At 31.6% G+C, this 24569-nt stretch overlaps 1 protein-coding gene across 1 annotated transcript in view; it reads left to right on the top strand.

Moving 5' to 3' along the window:
* LOC106464193 (citron Rho-interacting kinase-like) overlaps nucleotides 1–24569 on the top strand; it is a 70721-nt gene that overhangs the window by 19913 nt on the left and 26239 nt on the right. Inside the window, exons 5-14 of the mRNA XM_013924318.2 lie at nucleotides 671–764; nucleotides 1274–1483; nucleotides 4376–4529; nucleotides 7492–7672; nucleotides 9794–10037; nucleotides 11579–11706; nucleotides 16297–16438; nucleotides 19418–19663; nucleotides 20354–20446; nucleotides 22716–22811. Coding sequence (XP_013779772.2) covers nucleotides 671–764; nucleotides 1274–1483; nucleotides 4376–4529; nucleotides 7492–7672; nucleotides 9794–10037; nucleotides 11579–11706; nucleotides 16297–16438; nucleotides 19418–19663; nucleotides 20354–20446; nucleotides 22716–22811 — 1588 coding nt within the window. The remainder of the gene's footprint in view (nucleotides 1–670; nucleotides 765–1273; nucleotides 1484–4375; nucleotides 4530–7491; nucleotides 7673–9793; nucleotides 10038–11578; nucleotides 11707–16296; nucleotides 16439–19417; nucleotides 19664–20353; nucleotides 20447–22715; nucleotides 22812–24569) is intronic.

The raw sequence follows: 24569 nt of genomic DNA, 5'->3' as shown, positions 1-24569 counted from the left end.
GGGCTCTTAATCATTATACAGTAAAACTTGCTACACTTAATCATTGCTTGTGGCCAGACTGGTGATCAGGCAAAATTTACTGAATTATTTTGACTGGTCTTTGGCTAATGGACAACGCATTGTATAAAGCTGGTTATTAAAGTAAATTGTCTTAAAGAATTATTGATAATTCAGTATTATCAGTTGGTTCAAGGTGAATTTTAAAATAATTAGAGAACCTGTGGTAGCAATGACTTTTTGATTTATCTACATATATAACCCAAATAAGATGTTTTACTTCGGTTTTTTGTTTGTGTGCAGTTGTTTTTATTACATTGTGAACTTTTAGTCTGTTATCATAATGCTGAAATTCTAGTTTTAATGATATAGAAGTTGATTACATAATTGTTAAATTGATAAAATTTTTTATTAAATATAATCATTTTACAAATCTTTAATTTTCATAGGCATTCTCTCACTGTGTTGTAGAATGTTACAATAGGTTAGGGGCATAAAGTTTTAAAAACGTATATTATTACCAAAGTAAAATCTCTTATGGATAATTAGATGATGCTTTTAATTTGCTGTTCTTTTGCTGATGTAGTACATTTTATTTCTATTCATATAAAGTTTAATTTTTTATTTTCTTTTTTCATCATTATAACCAATATTTTTGTTTTTCCCGCATCAGAGACATAAAACCTGATAATATCTTGATAGACCGAACAGGTCATATCAAACTAGCTGACTTTGGTTCTGCTGCTAAGCTCAGTGAACACAATACGGTATGTTTTTTCTTTCACATGTCATCCCACACTCACACTGTTGTTGTTTTTTGGCAATTACCTAGATTAATATATTTGATTTAGAGATATATTTAAGAGAAAATAAATTTAATTTTTAGTGCATCTAAGAGAAACAACCTATTAAGCTATGTACATACATTGAGCTTGATTTTTCATGGAATAATTAAATATAACCCATTAGTTTTAATAGTGAAGTATTTAGTTTATCAAAAAAGGAATATCATTAGATTATTTTTAGTGAAAGAGTATTTTTGTAATTAAGTGCTTTAAAGAATCAAGACTGACAAATGTGAATAAAATAAGGTGAGATGCTACACTGTGCTAATTATTATTAAGACTGATCACTGTTTTAGAGAGCTTCAGCTAATATCAAAATAATTTAAAAATAATTTGAAACTTGTAACAAGTCATTCTTGTTTTTTTTCTTTAAATCTTTAATGATGTAATGATCATATGCTAAAGGAAATATTATTATTCTGTTATTTAAGGTTACAAGTAGGATGCCAGTTGGAACACCAGATTATATTGCACCAGAAGTGCTGCTGGCCATGAATGGTGGACCATCCAGTAGTACTGTTTATGGAGTAGAGTGTGATTGGTGGTCTCTTGGGATTGTAGCATTTGAGATGCTTTATGGGGCCACACCTTTCACAGATGATAAAGTGGTTGCAACATACAGCAACATCATGAACTTTAAGGTGTGTTTAATGATAATAAAAGTCAAAATTTTTATGCTATAATTTTTAAGAAATTGAGTAAGATTCTCTTAAATTAGCAGTGGAAAAAATGTCAAAGGTAAGCAGTTTTTATACTCTTTAGTTTTGTAAATGGGGGTTTGAAATAAATAAAACATGTTTTGGCAAAAATAATTTTGCAACATAAAGTTTTCAGGTTATATACACTAATAAAATTTCAGTAGTTTAAAATGCAAAACTATATATATATAAATATAAGAAAAATTGAACTATATTTCACTTACTGACAAACATAAATTTTCAGTGTGACTCACTTTCCATTTCGTTTTAATTGTAGATTTATTCTTAATCTTAGTATTGAATGGACACCTAAGGTTTTATAAGCACGTTTTCCTATACTGTCTAAGCACCAAAGAGATTTTAGTCTATGAATGTTGACTATTGAGTCCATAATAACGTAACTCACATGACTGAAATTAAATATTAATACCATTATAATTGCAGCTAATCTCACTAATTCCTATTAAGATTCTAAGTATATTTTGTAGTGAGTTCATACACTGTGTTGGTCAGTACTTTACACTGATTGTTGTAACATGCAAAAATATAAAAGTGCTCAATATTTAGAAAAGATAGCCATGTAAACATTCCCATTTCTTTCCTAAAAGAGGAAAGTCTACTTTTTTGAAAGTGCTTGTATTATGAATGTGTGATGTGTTGTGTGAAAAGAAATTCATTCAGACCAACAAAATGTACTTGCTATTGATACTTTTTTTTTTTTTGTAATTGCTCCCAGCACACTCCACTGTACTCCATTGAAAACAGACGATGAAACATTGATCTAAAAGGGGAAAAGTCATAATTTTTAATTTCATAACACAAGTCCTGCATCTTTTCATATAAATAAATAGGTCGAGACATAATCTTTTTTTTTAAATTTAGTCATTTGTGAAGTATATACGAGAAATTATTTTTATTAGTGCTTGCACTTCATACTTTTTTAAAGTTAAGTACTTTTTTGGATATTCTACTTTTTCATCATTTTTAGTGTATTTTTCATGTTTCACACTTTCTTTGTAAATACTTTATTCATATAATACTTTTCCAAAATGCTGCAAAGCCCAGAGTGATTTATTTCACACACAGTATTGGAAATAATAATATAAACAGTGAATAAAATGGGTATAAATATAAAATGCAAATATTATAGGATTATTTTCCCTCTATTGTATGAAAATGAGCTGTACTATTATGTTCATAGTTTACACTGTGTTTGGCTGTCATCCAACCAATCACAGTGCCACAGCAGCATGATGTCTATTTAATTACAGACAGTCGTACTATTCCCAGTAATAGCATGATGAATGTAGTTATGGCTCCAAGGACAAAAATGCAACATGACAAATGTGTAAGATATGTGAAACTAGGACTATTGATAATAGCAGTGGTCTAGGTAGAAAGCCCAAGTTCTTCAAAAATGTTAAGTAATTCAGGGTATGCTCTTTATGTGATATATGACCATTCACTAGAGATCTTGCAATGACTTAGTTGTAAGTACAGATGTCAATGCTACCCCTTGAACAGTAAGATACATAGCACAAAATGGCCTGAATGGATGCATAGCTGCACAAAACTTATGGTTGAGGAGAGATAACCAATAGCTGAAATGGGCACTGTACTTCAAACAATAGGACGAGCAAAGCTGTGGGAGGATTCTCTTTATAGGTGAATCCCAGTTCATTGTTTGGCAACAGTCAATGGTAGTTTGATAGCAGAGAGAAGAATCATACCATGGTCAACATATAACATCTAAGTGAAGTATGCTGGAGGATCAATGCAAGTGTGGGTTGTATCTAAGCCATTAGTGTTGGAGATCTACATAAAATTTATGACATCCTGACTGTAACAGGCACAAGTATATTTTTCTCATCATATTATTATGGGTTTACAATTTCTTAGAATTATTTCAATGCTACAGTGAACCATTGTAGTATAGTGACCACCATGTTTTACTTCTGATAATTTAATTTAATTCTAAATCTGGTTGAGGTCACATGATAAATTGTAGCCTAAGGTGTTGATTTTTGAAGCTTTTTTATCTGCCTTTTCATGGGATCATTGAACTTTGTCCTGCCTGATTTTGTGTTTTGATAATATCTTGTGGTTGTCACATGGAGCACAGATATTTTCACATTTTGGCATTATTTTTTGATTTATCAACTACAAAGAGCATGTGTTTTGTATATTTAGTTATGGTATTTTTGAAGAAATTCATTCTGACCCTTGAGAAGAGCAGTTTGTTTTTTAAACTTTTACCCATTCATTCTGACTATATGTATCATCTATGATTTTCTATAATTATTTTTGATACCGTACATCAATATTAGGCTTCAAAAAGAAGAGGGTGGTAATTGGTACGTATTTCTTATTTGTACTTTTCATTTTTCTATTTTTTTTAACTCTTAATATGTGTGTCTTTATGCACTGTTTTACAAGAGTTTATTTTCTGTTTGTATTTGATCATTTAAACTTAAAAGTATTTTTAATCAATGAGTCTAGGAGAGTCTGCCATCAATACTTTATATACATGTACTTTTACCCATCTTGATTGTTTCCTTTTCAAGATTTGGGCTGCATGTGACTGCAAGCTTACTAGGTTGTTTTCCTGAGTATGTTTTATATGTTATGAACATTTTGATGCGTATAATTGTTATAGAGTGGCCTAAAATAATACATTGATTATAAATCATATAATATAACATGTAATACTGGATAAATAGGTTAATATTTGTTACTGTTTATTTCTTATATAATGGATATAGAACAGACAGATACTAATGACTCTATGATATTATGTTCATATGTGTACAACTACTTTATATTGTTTAATTTTAGAAATCTTTGACTTTTCCTGATGAACCAGAAATATCAGCACCAGCTAGAGATCTGATAAAAAGGCTCTTGAAAGAAGCAACTTTGCGTTTAGGATACAATGAACTTTGTGAACATGAATTTTTTGTTGATATGGATTGGAACAACATGCTTCAGAGTAAGTTTTAAGAAATATTTTGCTTTTATATTAAAAATAGTTTCAAGTAATACTGATATTTAAAATGATTTATTTTTATCTTGTAATATATATGATGACAAAAAATTGAACTTTTGTGTATTTGAAGTGATAGTTTAATATATACTTACTTTATGAAATTTATTACAATTGTTATTCAACCATTGTAAAGTTTTTTTGTTTAACAATCTAGTATTAACTCTCTAAACTCATAATTTTTTGTGCATTCTGCTAGAATTATTTTCATGATGTCCTAACAATTGTCACCATACCTTATCAAATTCCAGTTTTCCTAATCTTGTTTTTTTCTTCAGCATCAGGGGTACACATGTGAAGCAGTGTTGAGTAAATAGCCTTAAACCCCTCTGTTGAACATTTGGTGATAGAAGGGTATGTAGAGAGATTGGTTGGTGGCAAAGTAGTCTTGAATGCTAGTTTGTTTTTTTTGAAGCCTGTTGATGTTGTCATTGCAAGAAACTTCAGCAACTCATAGTGGGTAAAGAAAGTCCAGTTCAAATACCTCAATCATATCTGAGCAGGCATTTTCTTTGCAACTTGTGCTTTGGCATACTTGTTGATAGCAGTGATGAGAATATTACTTACATTTTCTGTAAACAGAGCTCTGAAACAGTCAAAGGGCATTGAGTTATCATTCATATCAATGTGTACACCAAGATAATGCCTGTTCTTTGGTAAAAAACTCAAAGTCATTACTTGTGGCTAACCTATCTTGCAGATCTACCTCAGTTCAATCATTACTTCTGGCTCTGAACTTGATCTATGAGGTGGATAAGGTCAAACTGGGGCTCACTTTTGTGTCCTCTTTGTACCACTAGGACCTGTTAGGGCGATTCTCTCCTCTGATTAGCTGATTGAGAAGCACTGGAACTGGGTAACAATGATTGTTCCGAGTTGCTTTAATCACTAGAATTTCTTCCAAAGTCAAATTCAAGATCAGAATCACCATCATCATCATCACTCCCTACTTCATCTAACTGATGAAACAGTCTCATTACTTGCTCAGCAATAAAACATTTTCCACTTGCCATCTTTGTTTTACAATTTATGTATAAAAATTGTTAGACTTCACAAGAAAACTGAAAAAATTGGTCTTAAATTGATCTGAAATTTGTTTGAAAACAAATGACAATGCTTCACAGAATTTCCAGTCTACTTATAAAAGATGTATAATAACATGGTTTGGATTATTTTTCAGCCAAAGAGACATAAATGTTATTGGATGCTGTCACCATCCGATGTGTAAATCGGGATTTTTGGCCAGATGCTGGAAGTGTACTTGGGTTTAAGGAGTTAAAATGTAATTTTACAATAACATGTGATTGAAAATGTTTAATTCCCATGAATTTTCTTGATTTTTGTTTGTCACAAATAAATTAAGCAGAATACATTAGGTTTAATTCATTGCCTCGGGAAAACAGTTGAATATAATGTAGAATAATTGTGTATTTCCTGTTTGCTTATCCTTGTGCAAAGAATGATTTTTACTCGTGTGAAGTTTGTTTTTGAGAAGATTGAATACTGCATTTAAGCAAATCATTTAATAACTACAATAAATTTGCTCTTGAAAGGCATGTGTCAGATTTATATTTTGACATTGTTTGACATTTTATAAATAGTATGATGCCACCAAAAATTGATGGATTTCTTTTGGGAAAAGTAGGTAACAGCCCTCACTGATGCAAATTATTCATACACTCAGATCATAAGGATGTATACAGATCTGGGATTTAGAAGTTCCAAGATGCAGATACCACTTTTACTTTATTGCATTTAAAAACAAAAGGAATATGGATCAACCTGGGGAATTGGGACCAATGAGGAAAGAGACTTACAACAATTCATACCCTAACCATGGTAACCATGGTGTGCCATTTGTAACAGGTGAGAATCCTTAAATACAAAGGTCATTGGAAAAGGCTGTCCATGAGCCCCAAGCAACAGTATGCAATAATCAAGAACGTTCTATATCTGGAAAAGTGACACAAGTTACACTTACCAAAGCTGCTTCCACAACATATCCGTTCAACAATTGCATACTTCAAGCAACTCTTATAGATGCAGCTTCTATGGATGTCTGTGAGATCAGACTGTTGAATCAGGTGTTAGAAAATTATTGTCTTTGTACATTAAATGGATTATGGATAGAAAGCAAAGAGGAATAGGGTGCTATGGACATGGAAGGTTTATGACAGAGCCTTTTGCAAAAAAAAATGCAGAGCTGTTATTAAGATGCATGGTCATCAGATAGAGCATAACTAGATATGACAGATGGACAGTAATGATATATGAGGCTCCAAAATTGTTTTAATACAGTGACAAACACCTTTCTTTGTGATTTATCTAACAACAATAAATGCTACATTATTTATGTACTTCTTTAGATATCTTAATTAATAAAGTTTTGAAAATTGGCAAGCTAGGAATTTTTCTGCAAATTTGTTATATTTGAAAATATATCAAAATTAGATGACAATATTATTTTCTTTTACCATGCATAGTAGATTGGCATAGTTACTATATGAAATTAAATATCTTTCATGTTAATCAAATCATTATGATGTCTGGCCTTTTTTTCTAGATTTTTTTACCTCATAAGCTAGAATAATAAAATTAATTATAATTAAGCAGCTATTTTTATATATTAGAGAAAGAGTGACAGGTTATAGGTACTTCCCTTACCTTTGTTAATGAAAAATAATTAAATGAACAGACTTGCTATGTGTGTTTAAAGTACATATTTTGCCTCAAAAAATCGTCATAGAAAGTATTAAGAAGAGCAACACTGTCATGTTTTATGTCAATAATATAGGTATATGAAAAAAGAAATATTTATTTGGCATCATGAAACAGATGACATGCACTTTTTAATTGTTTAAAATTTACTTTATTTTTCTCATTTTAATAATAAGGAAAATTTTTTTAGCTGTACCACCATTTGTTCCAAACATCAGTAGTCAAGACGACACTTCAAACTTTGATGAATTTGAACACGAAGCTATTAGGCCATTGGGAGTAGAACTGATGAAAAATAAAGAATTCAGTGGAAAAAACCTACCATTTGTTGGCTTTACTTACACTAGCTGTCTCAGTTCCCAGTTTGATAGGTAAACTAAGCCTATTTTTAGTGTTGTTTTTTTTAAAGGCATATTTAACCTGAGCTTATGTTATAATTATAATGGAATGTTTTATGTTGCTATAATTTTCTTTTTGTTAACAATAAGTTGTTAAGTTTTTTTTTCAAGCATTAGAAATTTATTTTCAGTCATTTATTACGAAGAGTATCTGATGAGCTCATGAATTAAAACGTATTGCATCTTTTGGCACTTCCCCTCAATAAAAATTTTGTTCTTATCTTTCTCCCAAACCATTTTTCAAAGCCATTAGAATATATTTATAAACATGAAAATACTTCATTCAAATTTTACAAGCCTTATGTGACAAATTTAACTTTTTCTTTCATTTAGTACATCAATCTGTATCATCTTTAACCTAGATATGGTTGACATGGATTTAAAGATACTACAGTGATAGCTACAAACTTAAGAAGCTTGAATGTTTGCAACATTCCAACTTTAAAATGTGTTTTTCAGACATGTTTTCTAGAGTTCATAGTTGTTTATATTTAATGTATAAGAGCTTGGGAGTTGGTAATTGATATATCTGTCCACTTTCTTTTTCTACAGTGTTGCTGTTGAGATTAAATTAACTACATTATTTTGACTGGTGGGGAAAATAGCATGGGGTCAAATGAAAGAAAATCTTAGTTTGAATGAAAATTTTATAGCTATACAGTAACTCATTTAGATACTTGACTTTATTATCATTATGAACTACGTACAAAAAAAGAGTTCACAAAATTGATCTGCCAGTTTATATATTTTCTGCTCTCTCTCCGAGACTTGAAATAGTTAAGTGCTTTTATTAAAATTGGTTCACACTCTAGGTCACTTTGTTTTGGGGTATCCACTGAATTTTAACTAAAGTTTAGAGACATTCCTCATTCAACTTGTTTCTAAGACTTTTGAAGGCAGAAAACTGTCTGTCAGGCTCTACACTATTTATAAACAAAATATGAACAATCACTGCTATCTGCATCATCAAATATTATGATTTTTAAGGTTCTCTGGTGACAACTGCACAAAGTTATTTTGATGTAAGTTATGTAAAATTTGACATCATGGGATTAGACTCTTAAATGCCATAAAACAGTTTACTTAACCTAAACCAAGCCTACTGATAATGGTTGGAGACGGCTTAAATGGGTAATGAAGAAAAACTTTAATATAAGTTTAACATAACAGCAAATGTACAACGTTTCGACAAGGTTTTGTTATCATCAACGTTGTACATTTGCTGTTATGTTAAACTTATTCTAAAGTTTTTCTTCATTACCCATTCAAGCCATCTCCAACCATTATTAGTCTCAAAGTGGGTTCCTAGTCATCGAACTAGCCTACTGATATCGGGTTGTATTGCTATTGTATACATGTGGCCTACTTTTAAGTGCATGAATGAACCTAGTTCTTGTGGAGATTTCTTTTGCCAATGAAAAGTCTTTATGAATTGATTGTGTATCTGGAACAGTTTCTCATTTTTCATTGTCTTTTCTCCAGTGATCTGAAACCTTGTTGATTTTTGAGAATCTGCAAAACTTGTACCAAGTGTTTTCACAGTTGTTTTACTTTAATATCTACTGTTTCATGATTTGATACTTGGATATTATTCTGTTACTTGGGGCTGGATTTAAGTGCTTTTGAACCTTTTTTTTTCTTTTTTTTCATTTTGGATTTTTAAGGTATATTGTATACTTTCCCTTGCCTCAGGTTTTGGCCCACATGAAACTTCCCACATACATTAATTTTTGGATAATTGTACCATTTTTTGGGTTTGATCTTTTCATTTTAAAGTTTGGAGAGTTTAAAACACTTAAGGATATTTTATTCTTAGGTCTTTTTGCAACTTAATTTCATAACTCCTTGTCACTTAGTATTCAGATTGATTTTTGAGTCTCAATCATGCACTGTAATACTTATTCAGAGCATTTTTACAATTTAAGAAAAAAAGTTGTGTTATAAATTAAAAATGATGTATTAAAAGTGGGAGGAAAGAAACTTAAATCAGTAATTTGACAGAGTATTGACAGCTGTTCATCCAGAGGTAAGAACGTAACTTAATTTCAATTCTAAATATGGCATTGTTACTAAAGCCTATAATCTTTCATGCAGGTCTGGTTTTTTGGAAGGAAGTTTCTCTTCTCCTGTTAAGTCTGTAAATACAGAAGACTCTAAGAAAGAATTACATCTACTCCAGCAGGAGCTATGTTCCTTGAAAAGCAAAGAGTCTGAGCATCAAGAAGTAATCAAACAGCTAAAATTACAATTGGATCAGAAGGCTAAACAACATCAGAATGTAGAAGAGGAGAGAGATTCCCTTCAGAAAGATCTTGTACAGCAAGAGTCAGAAGTCAAAGTAAACATCATTTTATCTTTCTTTACGTAGATTCTATTAGTGACATAAGGGTGTTTTTTCTTAAGTTTTTAAACTTTGTTCAGAAATTAATAACAATAACAACTCTATGTACATCTTTTATTTTTCTGTATTTTGCTAAAGTAATAGTTTACATAATTCTGTGTTTCTAGATAAACCACTGACATTTTGAGGAAAAATTGAAAGATAAAGAGAAAATGAGGAAAGCCTTTATTTTCTTTAGTATTTCTCCTTTGAATGTTTCTGTTTATACAAGTAATATCAATGTTTTTGATTTTTACCTTGCCCATTGAAGCAGTCTTGATATAATCACCAAAAAGTCACATGATCACAGTATGACTTTACTCAGTTCTACACTACAGACACTTATATTGCTGATATTTGTGGTTTTTGTTTCTGTGTTTACCAAATAACGTATGTAAAAGTGATGATTACCCCTAATATAAAATTGAAAAAGGAAAGTTATGATTTACCCAGGATTTATATGTTGTGCATATAATATTCAAATACACAGAATAAACGTAAATGAATTATCACTATTTTTAGAGTGTATCCCAGAACTGTGGTAGTTATAGAAAGTGTTTAGAACATGATTCCTGTCCTAACAGTCATTACACCTTGAAGTTTTCTACTAATATGTAAGCTAAAAAATAAGTGGGTAATACAGTTGTATTTCCTGGAAACAGGACTTTTATGAAACTATTTTACTAAAAAAATGTGACAAAATTAAGTTTTTGTTGCAGCCAGTTATCTGTGATTAGTAGAATAAAGAAAGTATTATAATAATTATATGCTCTGGAATAATGGAATTAGTTTGTGATTAGAAAATAAAACAAGCTTTCATGTTTTGTATACAAAGTATGCCAGAGATATCATATATATAATGTATGTGAATTTGCAAGATTTTTTATACAAAAAAAAAGAATCTGAAATATGTTTACACATAGCTGTTTTATCTAAGAAAATTTTAATGTATTAGTAGCTTAATTGTTGTCAAAGGTTGGTTTTGAATGCTATCCACGCTAAATATTAATGAAAAAAGTTGTTTTGAGCATATAAAAAGTATGCAAATCATTCTTGTTCTAGATAAAATTATTATTCCTGAATTATGGAAAAACTTATATCTATGTTACTTAAGAAATTTGAAGTAGATTTTTTAAATTTTCTTTAACATTTAGCAAGTTATGCTTCATTCTTACTTTAAGTAACAGTATTTAGTAAAGTGTTTGATATAAATACATTTTTATTATAAGGATTATTTTGTATTGTTAACTTAGTATGTGGATGTAGGACTAACTTAGATCCCTTAAACTGGCTGAATCTTGGGAGATATCATTGGGATTATGGGCAGAAACACAGATAACATTGAGTGTTCCCAACTACTGAAATAATTCATTCTAATCATTATAAGTAAGAGCAATTAACCATATTCAATACTGGGTCAATTCTTAGTTCTAAACTGTGTAGGTAGATTGCTTTGATCACAAGTTAGTATGCTTCAATAACTGATGGTTTTTCTTCAGACAATAAAAAGGCTATTAGAAGTAGAAAGACAGGACAGATCTATAACAGAGAAGAAGGCTATGGAATTGATGAAGGCTTTCAAACAAAAATCCAAGGAGCGAGAAGAGATGCTGATAGAAGAAATAAAGTAAGATTTAGCATAAAATTTGTAAGGATGTTGCATTTAATAATGAAATGTTTTAGTATAGAACTAATTTTTTTAACATTCAACATGTCACTTATTACCCCTGTGAATAACATTATGTTAGATTAGGATAGATACTGATGTAACATTGTATGTACAGTTCTGTGTATTGATTTGATTATCATGCATGTTGTTCAAAAATTAGCTTTATCATGGTAAAATTATAGCCTGAAGCACCAGCTTTAGAATGATGTAACTTCATTTTGTGAATCAAAAGACTTAATTCATGAGAAAAGTTGTGGATTCTCCAGTCAAGCAATATGTATGAATAATTAATTAATTTTAAAGTGTTTTTTTTTTTTTTTTTTGGAAAGAAGTGTTATTTCATTATTCACATATAGTTAAACTAGCACTGTGTGGACTAACAGTTTATGGAGTTAATAAAAGTTGATTGCCATGTTATTTAGGACATGAACAAAATTAATTTGCATTGCCAAGTTGTAATGTTTCATTTCCAACCATTTCAATCATTTAGAGACAATTGATATAATGCTCAGCAATAATGTATTACTTACATAAAGTAACAAAGTTGAAACCAATTGGCATGGATTTAAAACTGAATAAAACCAGTATATCACACAGCTCTGTTCTTGTTACATTTTAGGTTAATAAAATAGTTGTAGTCCAAGTCAGTGCTGAGGCTAAAAGTAAAATTTTTCATTAGTCGGGTTGGTCGCAGAAAAAAACAAAAAACCCTCAAACTCCATTCGGGAGCTGTGCCTTGTCATTAAAAAGTTATTAGACTATTTCAGGCAGGAAATCATCCAAAGTGTGGGATCATTTTGAGTGTGTAAAGGACGACCCCAAGAAGGTGACATGAAAACTGCATGCAAAGATTCGCCTATCATTCGTCGACCTCAAACATGATTTATCATCTGAAACATGTAGTGGCCTAACGTTATTATTCCATTATGCTAAATAATTAATGACCTAATTGTGTAGTGGCCTGGGAGAATCTGTCGGATGTCGCTTCCACTCAGATACTTCAATCCCTATACTTTTCCATGGTGTATACAGTTTTTAAGAAAACAAACGGGATATTATCCATTTTTAAGCGTCTGTGTACATTAGGTAGTTACGAAAGTGAGATGGCCAGCTGCTTGCTAATGGAACTTAACGTTCTGGCATCCAGCCAACCAGGCCGGGAGCTAGCTTAGTAGAGTTGTGATAGCTACAACACTGATAAAATTATGTTAATCGCACAGAATCAGTAACAAAATAGTTAGCTAGCAAGCAGACTAGTAGTAGAAATCTGTTACTTACAATCACCGAAGCTGGTGTGTATTTTCATTTTGTGATCCACTTTGTTAATCCACAACATGAAGCAGAGGTGTTTACTTTGGCTATTCCTTGGCATTCAACGTCACTGCTCAAATTAACAGAATGCCAAAATCACACGAGAAGTGAGCTATTACAACATTATGTAGTGCTCCCTTTCCATGCCATTTTTTCAGATAGCTTTGGATATGCGGTTTAGAAACTGTTATGGAGTGCGAGCTATACTGTGGTCCTAATTTAACTTTACATTTCGTTAACGAATTGCAAAGTTAAGGCTATATGCAGCTAAATAAATATATTGTCATATGCGCTATTAGGCTTATCCAAGTGTTCGCGGGGACTGGGGAAGCTAAATTACCTCCCTTACTGCATGTTTAACTTCATGTGCATTTCTCTCTAGCGCATCCACTATACTGCGAAGATGACTCCCCAGCCTCAACTTCATCATCACGGCTGACATTAACTCAGAAAACACTAGTTATGAGATTCCCCCCCTTTCTGAGAAAAGGAAGAGAGATATTATGGACAGAATAGTGTATTTCGTTGCGCTTAACATGAGACCAGTCAACATCGTCCATGGTGAAGGTTTCAAGCAAATGGTCGAATCAGGGTACAGCGTTCCTAAACGTGACACCGTAATGCACAGCATAACAAGCAAGTACAACACGACTAAAGAATTAGTTTTGAAGAAAATTAAAAGTTGTACGGTAGTCAGCTTCACAACAGACATATGGACCTCTAACCAGATGGAGGGTTACATGACAGTAACTGCACATTTTATTTCTGAAGATTGGCAACTACATTCATTCGTTGGAAACAAAAGTGTTGGAGGTGAGCCACACAGCTACCAACATAGCAGAGTGACTCGGTGAAGTGATGGAGGAATTTGAGATTAGTGCAGAAAAGAGAATCGCAGTCGTACACGACAATGCTGCTAATATGATGTTGTGCACTGAACTACTGTCTGATAACCTGTCCTGGGGTAATGTCCAGGGAGTTTGTTGTGCAGGGCACACTTTGCAGTTGTGCATAAATGCAGTTCTGAAACAAGATCCGATCTGTCGAACCATTGCTACTGGCAGACACCTTGTGGGGCATTTCAAGAAAAGTGCCAAGGCTACAGCAGCTCTTACTGAGAAACAAAAGCAGTAGGAAGTGGCTGAACACAAACTCATCCAAGATGTCTCGACACGATGGAACTCCACGTACTTCATGCTGGAGTACCTCCTGGAACAGAGGTGGCCGGTTACAGCTGTGCTTTCAGATCCCGGTACCACCCATCGATCTGATCGAGATCTAGATTTCACAACTGCCAATTGGAGGACAGCAGAGGACATTGTCTCAGTGCTGACACCTATGATCCGAGCCGCTCTCGCATGATGTAAATGCATCTCTGTCTGCCACGCTGCCCATACTAATAAATATGAAGAGACGCCACTTGTTGCTGTGCGATGATGACAGCACGACTGCGAAAGCACTGAAGAGAAAACTAACCGAAGAAATTGACAAGAAATGAGAGCTCGCAGGAAGTTTTGAGACCAGCATATATATCCAAGCTGCTGTCCTAGATCCACGTTTTAAGAGTTTGTCATTCTTCAATGCAGAGAAATGGGACGAGGCATACTGATGGTGTCGGATCTGGCTGAGAGTTTATCTCCAGTGGAAGCTGCTCAGAGAGAGGATCGTGACACCAAAGAAGAAAAGGGAAAAGCAGCAGGAGATATCCATGCTGATGGCTACTGATGAAGAGCAGCAGACAGAAGGAGAGAACAAGGAAATTAAGATACACTTGGAGGACCTAACAAAGGTTGATTCGGGGGCACTGATATGGTGGGAAAATAAGGAGGAATGCTATCCTAAGCTTGCCAGAGCAGCTAAGCGCGTGTACTCCATCCCTTCCACATCCACGCCATTGGAGTGCATCTTCTCAAAGGCTGGCTTCATTGTGAGCAAGACACGGAGTTCACTTCTCCCCGAAAACGTGGACAAACTCGTTCCTTTCTCATAATATGAGAAGACTGAGATTGGAGGAAAAAAACAGTGACAGAGAGTCAGGTATTAGACTAGTCTAATATAATAAACACACCTTTGTTCAGTTTGTTACTAATATAGGTTATAGGCTAATTCGTTTGGCCTGTTGTGAAAAACGAAATGTGTGTTAATGTTACATTTTTGTTTGCATTCTGACCTCAGAAAAAACTGAAAGTTTTCATTCCTTCTCCGTAGGCCTGTTTATTTTTGCATTGATATTTCTCTTTTAAGTGTGTCAGTTTGCTGTATATTTATTTATTCATTTGTTTATATAATTTATATTTATTTACATTTTAAAAAGAGACGAAAATATTTTTTCAGTTTAGTTTTTAACAAAAGGCTGTTTTTTTATTTATCATTTGTTTTAGAAGTTATTGTGTTGGTGTTACAAGTTCATAAGTTGTGTGATGTTATACTGTGTTGAAATGAATTAACAAAATGTTCAGTCTCCTTGCTGGTTGTTCTGACACATTCAGAATCATTACCACTTTTGCCATTAGCATTGTCGTTAACAGGTGGCTCGCTTCGTGCATGCACTTGTAAAATTTATATTTTAAAGGCTCATTATTACGGTTTTGTATTTCTCTGTAATGTAGCACAGTGTTATCAATGTTATAAGTAACATTCTTTCTCAGCCCTGGAACTCAAACCATTTTCTGATGCCCCAGAAATACATATTTAAATAATTAAATTAATATTATAAACATGTGATGACTAGTCGACTAATGGCTTGAACTAACGACTACTAGTCGACTAGGAAAATCTTTGGTCGGGGGCAGCCCTAAAAAAATATACCAAATTGTCTAGATTGAAACAGTAAACATTGGATATTTTAATTTTTGTAAAACAGTGAGTTGAATATTACATTTACACCATAATTGTTTTTCTTTTATATATAATATTCAAAACTTTTGATTTTTTTTTTGTCACTGAGCTGTTGCTGTTTTCATAGTTTGACCTTTAGTTAATATGCATTAAAATTTTATACCTACAGTAATTGTAATTAAATTTTCTTCCAGGTCAGTTGAATTGTTTCAACTATTTGTCACTTCTTTAGTAAAATTGTTTACAGAACATGATTAGGATCTCATCCACATTTTTAATACTGTGAAAATTAAATTGTTGAAAAGAAATTTTAACTTTATATATCTCTTTTTTTTTCTTCTCTCTCTCTCTTTAATAATGTTTATGTAAATTTTGATGTAAAAGATAATATACATTTAGGAAGAAACTGGAAGAGGAGAAAAAAAGAAGCAATGAATTAGAGAGTCAGCTGTCTTGTAGCCAGGAGCAGTTGAAACTCAAGACTAATGAGATCAGAGAGTTCCAGTTAGAAGCAGAACAGCTCAAGAATCAGATGAAAAAGGTTAATTAGGTTTCTTTTTTTAACTTCCTAATAAAGTGCTACTTCAATATGATTATCTGAATTCAAATGTTGAATTGTTTTTATGAAGAATGCATATCATAAAGTATCATGATGTTAAAAAAATCCATTGTGACTGGGCATGATCTCACAATAGTGTTCAGAGACTGAAGCTCTTACCAACTGCACTACCAAGCTGACAACTCTCCACCCTAACCACTTTATAATTCCCCACTGAAAAAACTAATTCTCAAAGCTGCAACACAACTTGACATCTTTAAACTGTTAATACGCAATATGGCATCTTCATGCTAGAGACTCTCACATGCTTGTAATGCACCAGGCTAACTACTGAGCAAAGCATTTACATAGATGGCTTGACTCACCATCTGCTCAGCCTGATATGGCTCTTAATGAAATAACAATTCTTGTTACCATTGCAATACATCTGGATGTTAAGAAATTTACTCTGACTGGGACTTGCACCTGGGACAGACCCTCAGTAAGTGTTAATGTCCTGTGATAGATGCTCTTACCAGTTGCATTACCAGAATGTAATCCCCAAGTAGACAACTCTCCACCCTGCTTATTGTACTGCATAAATTTTTCTGAGAACATGAAATTGATCATATAAAATCTAAAGGTGTGAGATATTTTTTTTACATACTTTGGGCTATTTTAGAAAATGAAAATATGAAAATGTAAAACACTACTTATGTACTAACCAGCTGTATTGGCAAAATTAAAATATCTTGGCAAAGACTCAATATGAAATGTAAAACCCTCTATTGGGAAGTCAATGGGCTCATCATGATGTTTTAGAGTTATTTTCAAAATTTAATTAAACATCTTTATTATCATTCTACATCAATAAAATTGGTCTCACAATGTAGGTTATAATTCAAATTTTAATATATATATATGTTTTAATTTCTTAATTTGAAAGAAAATCCATGTATGCTTTTCGTGAGTCATATGGCATTTGTTCTTATCTTATTCCTCAGGTTATTTTTATGATGCCTACCATACAACATCTATAGTGATTAAAAAATCAAACTTTAGACATTTACAAGTTAGAATATAAAATAAGAACCTCCTACCTTTTTGATTTTCTGAGATGTTAATGTATTTTGCAAACCTACCAGGTAGCTCCACCCACTACTTCATTCTTTTGAAACCTTTTTTCTACTCACACTTACTTCTTTTAAGTACATGTTGAAGTCTGTTGAATAAGTCATTGTTCTGAAAAGTTCTGTACTTCAGTTGCTAACAGTAAAATAAATATAGGAAATAGATGTGTAAAGGTTAGAAGTAGAAACTTTCAGGGAAAGTACTTTGGAACTTTGTGGTCAATATCAAAGAAACTTAAAGTATGACTCACTTTATTTCCTATTTTTCAACCTTTAAAATTTTATGGTAGTTACAAGGTTGGTCAAATTGACCGATCCTGTATAGAGTGAGGTAGAAAAAATAACAGATAAAGTATATAAAGTTTTTTGAAAAAAGAAATGTTTGATATTGATTTAGGAGGTTTTAGAGATTATCCAAATGAAAGTTGAAAATTTTCAGATGAAGGAAAGCATTTTTAATCTTAACAGGAAAATCACTTTGCACTCTGAGCAGTCAACACTAACTCCATATGTTCACAAACAAGTTTTTAATAAAAATTCTGATTTTTTCTCTACAAAAGACTTGTAATGTTTACTAAAACCTTAAAAAATTTCGTGAAGATATACAAAACATTTTAAAAGTTATAGTATGTAAACTTCAGTGATCACTGGGGTCACATGGTTGGTGTAATCCACCGAGGCAGTTGCAAAAGGATTAAATGTAAATATTAGAGTTGGATTATAGATTAACTTTATCAGGAGACTACAACAAGCTGTGAATAATATTATGCAGTTCTGATAGCAGACTTTTTATTGTCCCTATTTTTCCTGTTTTTTCTCCCTATAATTCTTAGTTTTTTATTTTTAATTCAAACACTACGTTTTCTTCTTATGCTATGAACGTGAAGTTAGTAATAACTCTCAAGAGCTATAACCCTTAAATTTATAATTTCCTCGTGTGTCAGATATGTACTGGCTTTGCTACTTATGCTGGATTATTGCTGACTGGTAAACTTGGCTGATGTAAAACTTCAGAAAAGTAAATGTTGGCTTTGTGCAAGACAGAAGCTTGAATCAAGAAATTGATAAAAAAGCCAAGTATGATTAAACAGAATTAACAGGTACTCAGAAAATTATATAGGTATTAAAATAAGGAAAAATATTATCCTTTTTTTTCATGCTTTCATAAGTTTTTATTTGTTGCCACTATTGAAACACAATTTTCAAGATAAGACTTAATTTTGCTCTCTTTTAAACCTGTGTATGTCAGAGTTTGTTCATAAATTATATTTCAATCTTAAGATAATATGATGGAATTAGCTTGATATTTGTGATTTTTTGGTATCTGCTTATAATAATGTATATGCTTTTGTGCCAGCTTGGTTTCTGTTTTTGGATTGAAAGTTTATACTTTTACATGGAACTCTGGTAGAAAGACTGTGATAATATGTCATAGACATTGCAAGAATAATTTTAAGTCACATTCACCAGACACTTCAGGACATGAAGGTATTAGGATGAAGTCTTAAACAATTATTTTGAAAATTTAGAAGTCTTCATCTTATTAATCTTATTGTTTATTAGTGTATAAAGTTATTTTAACCATTATTATTTTTTCATATTTTACCTGTTTTGCTAAGAAAAAGCTTCTAGAGACATAATGTGTGAAACTGCTTTTTAAGTAGTTATTTATCTTTATCTTTGAAGACTAGTAATATCTTTTATGTGTGAACTTGAAGCTTCTTCTGACTAGGTGGGCTGTAAGAAGGCAACATCCTTTAGTTTAGTGACTATAAGTAGGCTTAGTTGGTTATAGATCTGTCTTATACTTACTAATGTGGTGTACAAAACTCTACGGTTTATTGTTTTTCAGGACCAAACTGTAAAAAAAGACCTAGAAAGTGACCTCACAACAGTGAAAAAAACATTGGAAGATTTACGTGTGAAATTTGAAGTTGAAAAAAAAGCTAAAAAAGAAGCCCAAGAGCAGGTTGTAGGGCTGAAGAATGCCATGATTCGTTTAGAGTCAGACTGGTCCACCAAAGAGGATCTGATGCAGCAGAAGAGTCAAGGAGAAGGTGCAACTGTTGTGGTGGCAGCTTCTGAAGTGACAAAGATGGTGAATATGCAAATAAGCACAGATGCTTTTCATGAACTTTATTTTTAATGACATGAAAACCTTCAGTCATTTACTGTGTTATTGCATGTAATTTACAACAAAAATTAGTAACAATTCCAATGTAACTCAGAATAAGGATACCCAACTGATATTTTTAAAGCTAACTTCTTTTTCTTTAGTTAAAAGTTTTGATCATATAGTAATCAAAATCTTTTTCTTATGAAAAAGCATGTCTGTACACAAAGGCATTTACTAACAATTTTGGAAATTAGATATTATTTGACCTTTAATGTCTGTAATTTATTAATAAGGACGAGTTTGGGTGATTATGTTCTACAAGTTATGCAAATACTTGTATTACTCTCATATATTTAAAGCCTTGACCTTTTTTTGACTTTAGTATAATGTTTTAAAAAGGATGTATGTTTTTATTTATCATCTACTTTAAAATTGGTAGGTTAAAAGGTGTTCTAGAGTACTTAGGCTGTTTCCTTATGTGGAACACACTACATGTATAATACAAAAGTTATTAAATGTAGGTTTTATGTGTAGAAAACACATTACATTTTTATTTTATGTGCTACTATTATATTGAAATTTACTAAATTCACTATAGGAAACATTTTGTTAATAGCTAACCTCATAAAATACTTATGGAATATGCGTATGTGTCTTTTATATCTAATAAAGGAATCAAATGAACAGCAGAAGGAACTTGAGAAGCTACAGAGTGAGTTTGAGGAAGAGAAAAATCTAAGATCAGAATTGGAACTGAAGATTTCAGTAAGTGAAGCTTCAAGACTTGACAGATTACCATAAAGGTTTTTATAAGACATAATAAAGATAAACTACTACTAAAATATACAGATGCATGACATTTTTTGGTTCTTAGTACAGGTCATTAATACTTGTAATTATATATATATTGCGATATATATATTCACACACACATGCACGTTTTTGTACACTCTTAAATACCCATATTGAGCACAGCACAAATAGTCCATTTTGTAACTTTGTGCTTAACAACAAACACGTAAACAAAAGCACCAGATTCAGGCTTTTCAGTGGTTATAATCTTTTCTAGTTTTCTGGGCAGCGATAATTTTACAGACTTACAACTGTAAGATCTGGGTCTTGATTCCCCACTGTAGAAACAGCAGATAGCTCAATGTGGCTTTGCTCTTAAACAAATATTCTTTTTAATTGTCAAAAGGTTCATATTCCCTCTTTTAATCTCTTTTGGAAAATAGCTTAGTTTGATTTTTCTTTTACTGTTATTAAAATTCTTAGATTTTTATATTGAGACCAGGTAAGTACAGTATTGTTCTGTAGATTTATATTTTTATGTCCCAGGGAACACATGTACTGTTTTGAATTGAATAGCTATCACCACTTCAATTTGAGCTTTTGGTGTAATATGGACTGATTTCTAAATTAGAATGCCTGTGGTAATTCAAAGTTATACTATCACACAGCCCTCTGTTTTCCTCATAAACAAAAAGTTCATTGATTTAGTATGTGGAAGGAAAAGTGTAGCGATATGTTGCAAGTGGATTGAAAGAGACAAGACATGATGTTCAAGCAAAAGCTTTATTATGTGAATAATTAAAGAAGATTAAGGCTTATTATTGAAGTGGAGGAATATTACACTGTGATAAAGTCAGAGAGGAATAGTATAGTAAACTGTTAAGGAAAATTGACTCAAATGATCAACAAATATAATGGATAAAAGATTAATGTTACAAGCAAGTCTTGGCTCTTTTAGGATATGAATAAGTCTACCCTTCTCATAGGTCAGAATAAATCTCTCCTAAAAAGTACCAAAACTGCATTCACAGTGTATGTTCTCTCTGTAGCTGACTAATTAGAAAAAGGGCAGTGTAATGCGGAAAGATCTCTGCTCCATGTGACAGTCAGAAGGACCCATACACAAGGTCAAACTGGACACAATGTAAATATTCTAGAAACAGTATATAAGTTCCTTGGTTGGCCAAGCTACAAAAAGAAACATGTCAGGCTAAATTTTGCACACAATCTCAACTGAATTTTAGTACATTCTGAAATAAAAACTTACTATGTTTTTAGAAGATTTTTGTAGATAAGAAATATGTACTATAGGAGAGTAATGAAGTCAGGTATTTGCATACTTCTTGTCTAATGTTTCTTGTTTTAAGCATATTTGTGCCATTTTAAATACTGGCTTTGACACGCTTAAAGTTCAGCACAAATTGATAAATTGTTAATTAGAGTAAAACTAATCAATTATTCTCACATGAGATTTGGATAGTTAGAATAATCAAAAAATACTAATTTTAATTAATTGGTGATTTTTCATGACATTAATTAATTAATTTTTAATTTTGGTTAATTGATTATTTTCCGTGACAGTAATCTGTGAAATCAATGCTCGTAATTAATCAAGTTAATTGTGCAGCTTTAAAGATGACAAAATTAACTGTCTCCTGACACAGTATTCCAATTTTTTTAAAACTCAAAAATCCCTTCAATTTTATAATTTTTTCTAGAAAGTTTGAAAATGTGCACATTTTTTATTTGTTTTTTATAAGAATGAAGTAACCAATCATAGTAGCACCAGTTTTTATTCTCATGTTGCACGGTCAGCACTATAGAAAATAATATATAACCAGTATGTTGTAGATGGAGAGCAAAACAGAACTAAGCAAGTCCATTTGGATAACCTTTCTTAGTTTAATGGTTGACTAAGATTGCATAGGCTATCTTTCTACAAACTGTACAGTATATGGTGAAGAAAATTTGTTGAGGCATAAATGTCCTCAATCAAGAATTATATATTGCAAGATGCTCACACATTAATTGTGTTTCTTCTGCAATATTTGGAGATTGAAATGCTATGTTTTACCAACTTTTCATAAATTTCATTTGGTTGCTGTCTTTAGATTAGATTATGTTAAACATTTATATCTTAAATCTGTTTTACAAGTCACTCAACATTTTTATGTGACCTTGTACATAAATCTTAGCTGCAATTATAGAAACTTTTTTTAAATGAGAGTTTTGTTTTACTCAGCAACTAAAAAATGAACTGAAAACTGCAAATAGTGAAAGTGAAAAAAAAGATGAAGATTGGAGATTCAAGGAACTAGAGTTTCAACAAATGATTCAGGTATTTAGCACAGAGTTTTCTAAGTATTATATTTAAATGCATCGTTTCCAGTAAGTATAACCTAATAACACGATCTATATCTAACTTGGGGAAATAAAAAAAAAGATATTCTTTTGAAGAAATTTCACATTTAACTACATTTTTGGATGGAAGAAAAGTCACCTAATATATTACTACCACATGAGAATGTTTGTTTAAGGTATAAAAGTCTCTGTAAACTATAACATTTTCTTGATCTTCGTTTTAATATACGACAAATGTCTGTTGATATCCTCCATTCATATGAACCTGAACATTTTAAAACATGTTTTTGTTTTATGGAAAACTTTCAAAAATAAATAAGAAGGGAATTAATATGAACTTCTGATTAAAGCAAGCTATGGTTATAAGTATAGCTAAAACAAATACTGTTCTAATAAAGATTACAATGCATTTGGCAGTAATCCTAATAATATCTCACAAGGTTTAATCAGCTTAGGAGATTTAGGTTAGTCCTAAATCCATATAGTAACCTAACAATGCAAAATAATAGTCTTTATAATAAAAAATATGTATATTAAAGATCCTAATCAATCCTGTTAATGAAGGTAATAATAAAGAAAGAATAGTGTGTACTGTACTTCTGGAACGCAGTTTTATTTTTCCATTCCATTAATCTTTGCAAATTGTTTTATAAATCATTAAAGTTTCAGAAACAGTTTGGTTGCCACAAACCAATCCACTGGAATTAATTTATTTGTAGTTAGTTATATGACACTAGCTTAGTGAACTGTCTATAAATAACTTAAAACTTATTCAATTTTTACATTTCTACTCCAAAATATGAAAAACAAGTCAGGAATTATTTTTCCCCTGTAAGCCTTTACAACACAAGAAAAGTACTCATTTTAAAAACCATGGATCTGAATTAAAATAATGTTTATAGCTTGTCTTTAAAGCATTTAGTATATAAATCACTTCAGTAGATGCCACCAGGGATGCTAAAAACAAGAAAACTATGAATAAATAACATTTTGTATCTCCTGATTGTTCTATCTGAAATTTTACATATAATTCTTATTCAGTAAACAAAAATTCAAAATGTTGTTTAATGTCAATTGTCACATAAGGCTACTTTATATGAGGCTATAACAAAAATTACACAATTATAATATGTAACAGAATCTTTTAATGTAAACTCCTTTACTTTAGGCACACCATATCCAAATGAGAGTTATTTAATGCATTAGTTTTGGTTTAGTTTATCACTAGAAAATGCTGGTTGCAGCAATTCAAAGAGAGAAAACGTAAATATGTTTTAACACCTGTCACACAAGCCAGCCCAGCATCTTGATGTGAATCCAAAAAAAATGAGTCATTCCTGAAAGGTTTGGGTTGTTTTGATTAGACAGAAGACATTTGGCACTATTTTTGAGGTATAGGTTGCTGGACCAGATCTGTGACATGACCTGGGATATTGAAAGCCAACATGGAGGAGTTAATTTGTAATGTAAAGTACAACAATGTAACATGCTTGAAATATTCTAGATTTGGTTGTGAATGTGATAGTTTAAGTATTGAAATCAAGCTAAACCGTTGGTCCAGGTCAGATGAGGGAAAAACTTATTTGAAGGTATACCAATCAATCTGACATACCAGTTGAATTGGAGATTCATCAATTAATTACTGCATTGACAGTGAAACAGAAAACAGTGAGCATAATAGTATCATTATCTTCAAAAAAGAGGATTGGAATCATATGTAAGAAATCATTAGTTT

This window comes from Limulus polyphemus, unplaced genomic scaffold (assembly GCF_000517525.1).
Source record: "Limulus polyphemus unplaced genomic scaffold, Limulus_polyphemus-2.1.2 Scaffold1584, whole genome shotgun sequence".
NCBI lineage: Eukaryota > Metazoa > Arthropoda > Merostomata > Xiphosura > Limulidae > Limulus > Limulus polyphemus.
The sequence above is the reverse complement of the archived record's forward strand: the minus strand, read 5'-3'. Positions and strand labels throughout refer to the sequence as shown.